At 38.7% G+C, this 12,545-nt stretch overlaps 1 protein-coding gene across 4 annotated transcripts in view; it reads left to right on the top strand.

Annotated features, from left to right (window-relative positions):
- SLC39A8 (solute carrier family 39 member 8) overlaps nt 1-12,545 on the top strand; it is a 71,593-nt gene that overhangs the window by 28,585 nt on the left and 30,463 nt on the right. For all 4 annotated transcript variants that reach the window (XM_078069010.1, XM_036095818.2, XM_036095819.2 and 1 more), the window contains 3 exons: nt 3,969-4,138; nt 5,280-5,402; nt 6,078-6,245. In XM_078069010.1, coding sequence (XP_077925136.1) covers nt 3,969-4,138; nt 5,280-5,402; nt 6,078-6,245 — 461 coding nt within the window. The remainder of the gene's footprint in view (nt 1-3,968; nt 4,139-5,279; nt 5,403-6,077; nt 6,246-12,545) is intronic.

The following is a 12,545-nucleotide window of genomic DNA, read 5'->3' as shown; positions in this document are numbered from 1 at the left end:
AGAATATAATATGGAATGTATTTAGGCCCTATATATACATCTGTTAAATAAAATATATCTACCATGTACATGATTCTGGGCATAGGAGATGAAGCTTCAGAAAAAGCAAGTCCTCTACTCCGTGCAGGTTAGTGACTGACCTTCAAAAGTGTTTTTAACCTTAATTCCTAGGTTTCCTCTATCTCAGGAACCAGGAGGTAGGATCAGGGAATTGGGAAACAGGAATTGAGAGCATTTCAGGGTCAAGACTGCAAAGTCATAAAATGGAAAATCAATAGTTCTGAATTACAAGATCAGACAGGCACCAAATATTTGGACAGAGGCCCAATAAAGACAGAAATGCCGCGTAGGGTACACATTATCTTAGGAATTGAAATGGGGCTGGAGTGGGTGGGACAGGGTAGGAGAAGAGAGAGAAAAATTTCTGGAGAATTAGGGAAACTGGTAAAGTACTCATTATTACTAATCTGTTTAATTTGACACTACATTGCCTTTATTGGGCGTACTCGCTTGTACTTTAAAATGTGCAGTTGTGTGCAGCTGTGTTGAGCAATTTATTTAATATCTCTGTGCCCCAGTTCTCTCATCTGTAAAATGGAGATAATTATAGCACGTTCCTTGTAGAATTATAGTATGTTCCTTCTAGAATTATAGTACATTCCTTCTAGAATTGTAGTACGTTCCTTCTAGAATTGTATCAAATGAGTTAATATTGCAAATGCCTGGAATAGTGCCTGACACAGAGAAGGAAGACTATGTGTTCACTCCTCTTATCCATGTGTTCATAGGTTCACTCCATTCCCTGCTCCCTGTGTAAGCCTATTCTTTTCCCACAAATAAATTATTTTTTAAGTAATGAAAAGCCCTGGATTCTTGATGTAACGTTCACTTAATATAGAGTCAATCTTGAGTTCATTCAAAGAAGTGAAAAACCAAAGTAAAACTATTCAAAGGAGTCATGATATAAGGATTTTATAAACATGGTACGTGGTCCAGTTACTTTTTTATTTATTTATTCTTTTTATTACTTTACGTTAATCACCATACATTACATCATTAGTTTTTGATGTAGTGTTCCATGATTCATTGTTTTGATCAAAGAGCCATGGAAGCCTGAGGAGCAAGGGGCAGCTGCCTGGAAGAGCTAGGAAAGCTTTAGAGAAGATGTCTTGGAGTCGGCTTAGAGAAACACGTGTGAGTTTCTCAGGCAATGAAGATAGATGTTTTCAGATAAAGAACCACAAGTAAAGGTCATTCTGTACTTGGAAAGCATTGTGTTAGCATAAAGGCCATGTTGAGAAGTGTGCAAATAACCCTGGAAAAGTCGTGTGGGAGTCAGTTTATGAACAGTAGTCTCGAAAAGGAGCATGAGATGATCCAAGCTGTGTTTTAGGGTTGTAAGTCTGGTGGCCACGTCACGTAGTGGGAGGAAGACTGTCATAATGCATCCAAAGAGGAAGTGAGAGATGATGAGGGCCTGAACTCAAGGCATTGGCAATGAGGACGGAGAAGCTGGAGTGAGAGATGTCTCAAGCAAAATTGATAGGGTTTGGTCGTCAATCATCTATGAAATTGAGAAATTGAAATTGATTCTAACGTTTCTGCTATCTACGGAGATCACAGATTTCTCAAGGGAAGGTGATGTGTTTCTTATGTGTATGTGATTTTGCCTCAGTTTGGTACTCAGAAACTTCTTTGCATCTTTATGTTAGGTTCAACATGTACGTATCCTGTCTACTTGATGAGATTATAAATATTTGTTGAATGAATGAATGCGTGTAGGCTAGTGAAGGGATAGAAGGCTATTCGCATTAAAGGAAACTACCACATCACTACACCATGGAGGGAGAGGTGGGATTGCGAGCTTTCTCTAAGTGGAGAGTCTGAGGGGAGTAGGTAGTATTGTTTTAGGTGATAAGGTAGTAAACAGGAATGAGGTGGACCTTCATGGTTCCAATGAAATGACTTTGCAGGGCCTGGTCAGGGATCTGGAACCGATAGGAAAGCATCTGGAGAAGATAAAGTCACGGTCAGTGCTGTGATGATTCTTGTGGTAACAGTAACATTTACTTCCTGTTCGTTTTATTTGGTATGCAGCATAGACGACCTGTACTGCTTTGTGTGTACATGTGCCTACTCATTTCCCCGTTCCCCAAGCAAAAGATCCAGGCTCCTTGTTGGCAGGAACCATGGTTCGGTCTATATGCGAGGCTCCATAAACATTTGCTAAGGTTGTTTATTTGTAGATAGAATCGCTTGAACTAGAATAGTGGTGAGCAACCTTATATTCATGAAGCACAATATAAAATATCTACAGTTTTGCTGAGTCCCTTGGTCTTTTTAAAAATTAGAATACCTCTACACGAGTAATGAAGCATATTGCTAACATATGTCAGCTTTGGAGCCAGACTGCCTGGGTTCAAACTCCAGCTTTCCCTCTGCATGACTTGGGCAGCTCACTTGAACTCCGTATGCTTTGGTTTCCTCAACTGTATGAAGGAGGTTATAGTAGCCCTTACCTCACAGGGTTTTGTGAGGATCAAATTCATGAATACATGTCAGTTTCCTTCTTTCTTTCTCTTTTTTAAATTTTATTTATTTATTTGACAGAGAGAGAAAGAGAGAGAGAGCACAAGCAGGGGGAGCAGGCAGAGGGAGAAGCAGGCTCCCTACTGAGCAAGGAGCCTGAATCAGGGCTCGATCCCAGGACCCCGGGATCATGACCTGAGCCGAAGGCAGATGCTTTATGAACAGAGCCAGCCAGGTGCCCCGCCCCTACCTGTCAGTTTCTTAGCACAGCAGCTGGCAACGGCAAACACTCATAACCCTTAGGTGTTGCTACGGTACTCCGTTGAGAGTGTCAATGAGAAAAGGGGCCTAACATTTAAAAATGTTTTCTGGGCATTTTAAAGAAGCGACAGTGCAGAGGCAGCTTCCTCATCTTTCACACTGTCCTTCGTGTGCTGTGTGTGGGGCGCAGGCAAAGCCAGGTGTCGCGGTTCCGGGGCCCAGTGTATGTCAGCCCGCACTGCCATCCGAGGCTGTCCTGGCTTCACCGGCACGCTTCACTGGCGCTCCCACGGTGTCCTTAAACCAACCCCTCGATAGAGGATAATCAGGAGGAAACTGAGGTCACACATGCCACTAGCTGTAAAGCTTAGGATAACATTCGTTCATTTCACTGTAAGCAATATTTATTAGGCACCTATTGGGTACCAGGCCTTAGGGATAGAGAGTCGAAAGACTCGCCACCTCCGTCTGTCACCAGAGTCCTCATTACATAGGATATTTTCGCCCTAATCTGGGCTCGACGGGGCGAGTTGTGCAACACAGCTACTCTCTGGTTCCCACGTGCTCCCCTCCTGAGTGCTCACTGCACTGGGCTGAGTCCAGGTCCTGGAGGCCCCAGCTGGAGGGCCAAGGTGCTGCCTTCCCACGGAGGTGCACTCCACAGGCTCCTGCAGACCAGTGATTATGACAAGTGCAGTGTCTGCAACTCTGGTCACCTTGGAGCTAACCCATACCCACCCATCTCCACCCCTACCCTCCTCCCATCACTTTGTACCTTTTCCCTGAAACTCACACTGCCTCTATATTCCTCCGAAAGGCTGAGTTTTAAACCAGGCTTTGAGCTACAGATGAAAGTAGGTGACTTGGAGCCTGTGGGCCTCAGATGGTTTGTCACTATTCCAGATGTTCTCCGAATTCCTTGCAAGCTATAAAATTCTCTGAGCCTTTGAGTGGTTTAGGGCTGATGACAGTGTAAGCAGTGTTACTATTTATATTTATTATTCTGTATTTGTGTTCACAGTTTTCTGCGTAATTTTCATTGAGAAGATCTTGTTATTTTAAAGAAGTATCTGTTTCAAGCTTTTAAAGAAAAAAATTGTCTCAAGCTTCATGTACAGTAAGACTTCATTTGGCTTCGTTGCTCTGATTAATTTCTACTCTTTCCTTCTGATCTACAGTTTGGGGATATGGACTCCTGTCAGTGACAATTATTAATCTGGCATCTCTCCTCGGATTAATTTTGACTCCATTGATAAAGAAATCTTATTTCCCTAAGATTTTGACCTTTTTCGTGGGTCTGGCTATTGGGACTCTATTTTCAAATGCCATTTTCCAGCTTATTCCAGAGGTAAGGATGCTGGCTCTTTGTTTCTGTGAATAATTGTTTCTTTTAAATGTTTTAGCACTTTGTACATTTTAAGGCTCCATAACTCTCACAGCATTTTATGGTCTGGTTGATAGTGTTGGATAAGAGAAAGCTGAATCACAGCAGATGAAAAAGCTTGTCTCAAGCTACAGGGGATATCAGTGTCAGAGATAAAATTAATATTCTAGGAGGCCAGCCACCAGGACGTGCTCAGACAGCTCTGGGACACCTCTGAGGGCCTTAAAAATTTATTTTGTCTTGCATTTGGCAAATTTAATTTTTCTATGTACTTTTATTATTTATTTATTTTCTAAAGAGCCTACAGTGTCAGATTTACTGAAGATATACCACAAAATGTCCTTAGACATTTACTGCAGCTTTTATTTAAGTTTGTATGTCTTGTCTGTTAGGAAAACCTTGACTCTTTATAATTTCAAACTCTAGCTCTTGCCCTATGTCCTTTAAACAGTAGATTATTTCATTCTCACGTGTGTGTGTGTGTGTGTGTGTATGTGTGTGTGTGAAAGAAATCTTTTCTACTTCATTCTTGGGCCCAGCCCTTGAGTTCTTTATCTCTTTAGGGCCTACTAGGATCCTCTAAGTTTAAAAGGATCTCTCTTGGGAAAACAGTAATCCAAATGGCTTGTCATATTTGCTTTAAAAATTTGAATCTGGGTATGATGGACAAATATATTACTTTTAGAGAAAATGGATTATCAATGTCTCATTTTTCTTCATTACCTAGATCTAATATTATCTATAAAGGGAATCAGTGCTTCACTTTTACTACGAAAAGCTTTCTCTTTCAAGGCAAATATTGCTGAAGGTAGGAAACTATAAGATATGAAACTATCTTATAGCTAGGAAACTATAAGATACTCTGGGGGTTTTATTAATAGAAGTTCCTCTGGTATAAGACTCCTCTGTGATCTCTTACAGTTTAGTTACTTAAGTTTCAGAGTTTTTGTTTTGTGATTTTGGTGGTTAAATTCCCAATATTACCTGATCTGAAGATGGACTTAGAACTTTGGTGAAAATTGTATACTGAAAGATTTCTTATTATTTTTCAGAAGTCAGGTTAAATTACTTGGTTTTACTTGAATTTTTTTTTTTTCTCTCTCAGGCATTTGGATTCAATCCCAAAAGTGACAACTATGTTGAGAAGGCAATTGCTGTGTTTGGTGGATTTTACATACTTTTCTTTTTTGAAAGAGTGCTTAAGATGTTATTAAAGACATATGGTCAGGTAAATAGATTTTATTGAAAATGTTTGATGTTTGACCCCTTAAAGCTACTTTATATAGCTTTATAGGCAAATAAAGGCAGAAATTTTATTCTTTTTTTTTTTTTTTTTTTTTTGAGAGAGAGAGAGAGGGCGCAAGCAGAGGGGAAGGACAGGAGAGAGAGAGAGGATCTTAAGCAGACTCCACGCCCAGTGCAGGGTCTGCCACAGGGCTTGATCTCACAACCCTGAGATCATGACTTGAGCTGAAATCAAGAGTCAGATGCTTAACTGACTGAGCCACCCTGGTGCCCCAGGAATTTATTCTTATGATTACGTGAAGCTCAGTTATTAGACATGAATGTGAGGAGAAAGAAAAGTCAATATATTGATAAATATAAGAGAAACGATTGACAGTGTATAATTTGGAATAAGTACCAACAATTTAATGTCAAGAAAAATGTGCACAATTTGTATTCATTCATGTTCATCAAAATAAGAAGGCATATGTACCCTAACATGAAAAAACAATCTAATAAATGAAGATACATTTGTAAATCTAAAAAGATTATATATTGAATAGACATACAAATTTTCTCTTACAAATAAAAAGCACTAAACTCTCTACTTTCTTGTATGTGTGAGCCATCATTTTTTATTCTTATAACCTCCTCTTGCTTTTTAAATTTTTTCATGTAGAATGATCATACCCACTTTAGAAATGATGACTTTGGTCCTTCTCATGAGAAAACTCATCAACCTAAAACGTTACCTGCCATCAATGGTGTGACGTGTTATGCAAATCCGGCTGTCACAGAGCCTAATGGACACATCCATTTTGATAATGTCAGTGTGGTATCTCTACAGGTATGATGATTCCATTTTCTCTTTACTATATTGCATCCTTTATATAATGTGAAGACTTCTGTGAATGCAGCCAAATCAGTATTTTACACACTTGAATGTGTCTGACTTATTTTTGTGTCTGTGAGATATGTGGAATGTAAGTCTATATTCTTTTTCTAATTTTCCTCTGTATATTTACCTGAACAAGTGAGTTAAGCAAGAAATTGAGGATTACTGGATCTGAGACTTTATTATTCTCTAAGATTATTTAACTATATGTATGAGTTACTTAGATTTATACAGTGATATGTAGCAAACTTAATCAGAGCATTTCTCTTATTTTGCAATTCTTTCAAGATCCAAAACCAAAGAATCCCTTTGAGTAATTTTGAAACTATAAGAAAAAAAGATTTGTCAGCTGTTAAAATTATGTTCATTAATTAATTGATTTAGAATTTGTATCCCCATCTTCTAAATAATGTTAATAGGTATCATTTCTTGAGTGACTATTATATGCCAGGTAGTATGCTAGGCACTTAATTGTTTTATCTCATTTACTTTTATTTTTAATTTTTTAAAAAGATTTTATTTATTTATTTGACACAGAGAGAGAACACAAAAGTAGGGGGAGCAGCTGAGGGAGAAGCAGGCTCCCCACTGAGCAGGGAGCCTGATACAGGACTCGATCCCAGGACCCCGGGATCATGACCTGAGCCGAACGCAGACGCTTAACCGACTGAGCCACCTAGGTGCCCCTCTCGTTTATTCTTTTATAACAATTATTCAAAATAGAGTTTATTTTCTACATATTAGAACTATTTTTGTTTCAAGTGATGGATATCAAACCTAAATTATGTATGCAGAAAGGAGACTTTATGGGAAAGATAGTGGGCTGTCTAATGGAAGAGCCAGGCTATAGGGAAAGTGAGAACCTAGGAACCATTAGAACCATAAGAAGTCCTTGTCTTCCTCCTCCCCATAGCTTAGAGTCATTCTTTCTTTCACTGTGCACTGGCTTCTTCCATAAGTGGGAAACAGCCACTAGCAACTCCTGAGGTTTATGTCTTACATAAAGTTTCAGTCACTAGAAGGAAATTGACCTGACTCTCAGTCCTAATCCAAAATTCCTGGCAAGTGTCTCCTTGGTCTGGCTTGAATTAGATATCCCCTTCTAGACTAATCTAGAGGGTTGGGCCCTTGTATGGCTTGCAAGAGCATATCGATGGAGTAGAGGAGTGGTTACGAAAAAAGGGTGCTAGGTGACAGTATCATTAGTGTTCACAACAGTTCTCATTTGACAGATGAGGAAAGTGGAACTTCAGATGTTAAATAACTTCCCCAGAGTCACTCAGTTGGTAAATAGTAGAGCCATAAGCTACAAAGTTAAACACACTATAAAAAAGAAAAATTGAAAATAAAATCAAGGAAAGCCAGTTAAGAAAAAACAAAAAGTAGAAAAAAAGATATCTGGAAGAGGTTATTATGGCAAGTGACCTGAATTTCCTTCTGGAAAGAAAACATGATCAGTCATATACTTCACCCCACCTGATTAAGGAACATCTCAAGTGTGTTTGAAGAGGCATTTTTGTGTTAGCACTGAGCTAAGAGAGGAAATTATTTCATGCAATGTAATGAATGATACTTTCAGCCAAGATTTTGCAAAGAATATGAAAATGTTCAAATAGATAATTTCTTACAATAATTATAGCTAACATTTATTAATGCTCAGGGACTCTGCCTAGAATTTTAAACGAATGACCTCCTTGGACCCTCATCATAGCCTAGGAGACAAGTACTGTCATAATTCAGAGACTAGCTTAGAGAGGTTAAATAACAAACCCAAGGAGCTATGTAGCTCCTACATGGCAGAGCTTGGGATCAGCACCAAGGCCATCTGATGCTGAAGCCTGCACGCTTGTGTACCTTGCTGGATTGTCTTCTTCAGGTCATTGTTCTACTAGAATCAAGATGATGACATTAACTCTTAACCTAATAATTATTAATTTTTGTAAGGAAAGAAGATAATTTGGCCCGAGGCCGTTGCTTTCTGAAGACAAATAAATTGAACTGCTCAAAAGTTTGATTTTAGTTTTAAGGGTTTTGGGCTCCTGATTTATGATTTACTATGGCCAGAAGACCATGTTTGTAGTAAATATAAACACCATGACAAAAATGGGATCCTGCACATGATCCTGTTGATGTAATTTAGAAATATCAATTGAAAAGCTATTCTTACTGTACTTCTGGAAGTAATGCTAGTACACAGGCTTTCATTCATTTACCCAATAACCATTTATTGAGTACCTGCTCACTGTCCTAGGCACTGGGGATTCAGAAGCAAATGAATTCTTGTAAAGCTTATAGTTTATTTAATGGACAATATAGAAAAGAGTAAAACTAGAAAATACCACATAACAATAAATACTTTGATGAAAATAAAATATGGTGATGTGGGGGGGGTGCCTGGGTGGCTCAGTCAGTTAAGTGTCTGCCTTTGGCTTGGGTCATGATCCCGGGGTCCTGGGATTGAGCCCCGCGTTGGGCTCCCTGCTCCACAGGGAGTCTGCTTCTCCCTCTCCCTCTGCCCCTCCCCCTGCTCAGGCTTGCTCTCTCTCTCTTTCTCTCTCTCTCAAATAAATAAATGGAATCTTTAAAAAAAAATGGTGATGTGGGAGTGACATGTGAGGGCTTCTTTCATCAAGAAAGATCCCTACAGAGATCAGCAGAGAATTGGACAATGAAAAAGAATAGCCAATCATGCAAATATCTGAGAAAAGAGTGTTCGAAAATCTTCGAGAATAATCAAATGGGTTATATACAAGGGAACTAGAAGCTAAATGGCTTTGGACTTCCTGACATCAACGCTGGGGACTAATGGCACAATTCTTTAATATTCTGAATAGAAATGACTGTGGAGGGCACCTGGGTGGCTCAGTCAGTTAAGCGTCCGACTCTTGATTTCGGCTCAGGTCATGATCTCAGGGTCCTGAGATTGAGCCCCGTGTTAGGCTCTATGCTCAACGTGGAGTCTGCTTGAGATTCTCCCTTTCCCTCTGCCCCTCCCCCACCCTGCTTGTGCTCTCTGTCCCTCTAAATAAATGAATAAATAAATAAAATCTTAAAAAAAAGAAATGACTGTGGAATTGTAAACAGTGGTAAACTATCAATCTAGTGAGAGGGTGTAATGAAGCTAGGATTCTGGAAATATACTTCTAGGAATGAGAAGTCCAACTGAAGGCAGAGAAGGTGTGTTCCAGGATGACAGCCATGCACCAGGCCTTGAAATGAGCCGTACAAATAGTCCTGACACTAATTTCTTATCGGGACTATTTTCTGGCTCTTTTGGTTGAAGGCATAGTCTTAAATGAAGAGAGACTTAAACTGAGTAATGTACTGTTATTTTCAGTTTTCTCTTTATATCACATTAAAAAAATTGAAAGAGGTAGAATTTAAGAAATACCATAAAGGTTTAGATATTGCTTTAAGAGGCAGTAGGTAGTGTAATATAAGTGATAGTGATTTTAATAATGAAATTAAAATATTTTCTAATATTTTATATGATAAAAATGACTTAACCTAGATGCCCCCATTATGAGAATTGAACAAGATATGGAAAATTCATGGTTCATTTCTAAGTCCAAGTATTGCCTTAAGAATTTTATTGACGATTCTTGTTGCTATTGCTTCAACACAGTCAAGTTTTTCCAAATTGAAAATAATAAGAAACTATCAAAGAGCAAGTTAAGAAAAGTAGTCTAATTTGACATTCTATCAATAGAATGCAAATTATATGACAATCTAGATGATAACAGCATGATTCTTGATTTTGCTGGAATTTAGAAAGAACAAAAGAATTGTCATAGAATAATGAAAATCCACAACTTAGGGATGTCTTTATTGATACTTATCCAAACAATTCCGGTCCATCACAGAATACTCAGATATTTGGGGGTATAGCTCAGTGGTAGAGCATTTGACTGCACAGAATACTCAGATATGCAACCATATTTAAATTTAGTTGCCTTGGTATTTTGTGTGTGTTCAGTCATATAAAAACCATAGCTTTACGCATTTTAAAAAAATGTATTGCCATGTGAGTGTATTTATGGCCGTAAGAGGATAGAAGATATTTTATTTAACTGTTCTTTAGTTTGATTATATCTTTTAAGTATTTAGACGAATTAGTGGGACTTCCTTAGTAGCCTTGCTCCAGACCCAGTAGATGTTAGGATTCAGAATCCATGGGACTCGCAGGAGTGTGTGTGCGTGTGCGTGGGTGCGTGTGTGCGTGTGTGCGTGGGCACGCGCGCGCACGGGCACACAGGTGCTTGTATGCAGGAGCATGCATATTTCCAGGACAAGCTGGGAGTAACGGGGCAATAGTAAGAAGTCAGTTATGAGGGAAGAAGGGGAAGCCGGTGATTTAGTTAATGCCATGAGGTAATGTTTCACAGCTCACCCACCCTGTGACACTTGTTGCTTTGTTTTTTCTCTCTTTGACGACCATATAACCCTGTGGAGAAGTCATTGCAAAAACTAATGATGTATTGTATGGTGACTAACATAACATAATAAAATTAAAAAAAATAAAAAATAAAAAATAAATAAATAAAAATAAATAAAAAAATAAATGTGGGTGATGGTTCCAAAAAAAAAAAAGAAGTCATTGCAGTACCTGTGCAACCAGATGGGTCTTTCCCGTGTGAATCTACAGCTTCAGAAGGACTGTATTTTTTTTTTTTTTAGTTTTCTTTTTTTTTTTATTATGTTATGTTAATCACCATACATTACATCATTATAGAAGGACTATATTTTTATTAGGTGTTGATTCCTTAGGCATGTTAGGTACTTGGGAGAGTGGTAGCTTCTCTAGGCCACCAGAGGGACCATCGGGCTTACTTCTCTTGTAGTCTGTAATCAGTCTTTTTCTAAAGGAAACCTCTTGTGCTTTTCTTTAGGAATCAACATCAATAAGTATCAAGTGATAGGCATCACCTTTTTTCCTAATAGAAAAAATACCAATATCGGCCATTTTTAGAAGTTAACTTGTTGTGACTTTTATGTTTAAAACTGAGGTGCAGGGGTAGCGGAATTTAGCTGCAAAATGTGGTGATATTAGGGACACTTTCTTTGTCAGCAACTGACAGGAAGTGATATTTTTTAAATACAGAGAGAACATTTTTGAGATGCTCGGGTCTCCATGAGAGTCTGGTAGATGTTAAATACATTTAATTCATTCATCAAGTATTTACTAAGCACCTAATATGTTCTTGGCACTATTCTAAGTACTGGGTACACATCAATGGGATAGAACAGACAGGCTTTATGTCCTTTCATAACATAAGTAAAATATTGTACTGAAATGTGGAAAGCATTCTTTTTTTTTTTTATTAAGTATGAGATAGAAAAAACTGATAAGGAAAGGAAGCCCATATGTGTGGGGCTTGTCTACCGGTCTTTGTTCTCGGGTGGTTGGTCTTTCTCCATTCTCGCCCGGAGGTGACAAGGGTGGTGTGTATTCCTGCCTGCCCATGTTGGGAGTGAGGTGGGAGCAGAAAGGGACGGGGCACTGTGCAGTTTTGACTTACTACCCCTGTCTTCAGCTCCGCATGTCATTCCAGCCTTCAGTTTGCCTTGTGTCCTTGAAGTGAAAGTCTCTCTGATTCAGTATTCTCAAAGGGTGACTCTCTAGTCATTTGGGGTGGTTGCCTTGCTGCATTGTCTTGGGAGCAAAGATCTGGGGTTCTGATTGCTCCTTAATAAACTTACAATGAATTCTCTTAGTTTTAGTTTCATGCTTCACTTGTCACCTTCAGGGGTACTTGGTGCCTCCTTTCCCTAAACTTCTCTGAAGTTCTTGGCCCCGCATCACTTTGTTTCTTGTTGACTTTTCTCATAGGATGTCAGTTTGGCTGCATCCTCCACTTTTTTATTTTCCAGAATAAATATCTCCATGTTATCATATCATCTCCCATTCTTTCTGTCCCGTGGCATGATGACCCCTTTCTTTCTTTATTTTAAGGAGTTTCAGGAGAGGCTACAGATAAATATATATGTCCAGTCTACTGTATTTCACCAAAAAGCTATTTACTGTTTAAAATCACAGTAGTTATAAAACACCAATCAGTTGCTTCCCTATATGTGGTTATATTAGCTATTAGTTAAAACTGAAAACTACATAAGTAATAAAATGATATAAGAAATGATTTTCATTGATTTTGATCAATTGGTGTTTATGGAAAAGCTGGTTTAGTGGCAGGGAGACAATGCCTCTAGATTGTGGTGAAGGAGAGTTCTGGGGAGGGCTGGGCTGTCAGTGGA

Source organism: Halichoerus grypus, chromosome 3, assembly GCF_964656455.1.
Source record: "Halichoerus grypus chromosome 3, mHalGry1.hap1.1, whole genome shotgun sequence".
NCBI classification, from domain to species: Eukaryota; Metazoa; Chordata; class Mammalia; order Carnivora; family Phocidae; genus Halichoerus; species Halichoerus grypus.
The sequence above is the reverse complement of the archived record's forward strand: the minus strand, read 5'-3'. Positions and strand labels throughout refer to the sequence as shown.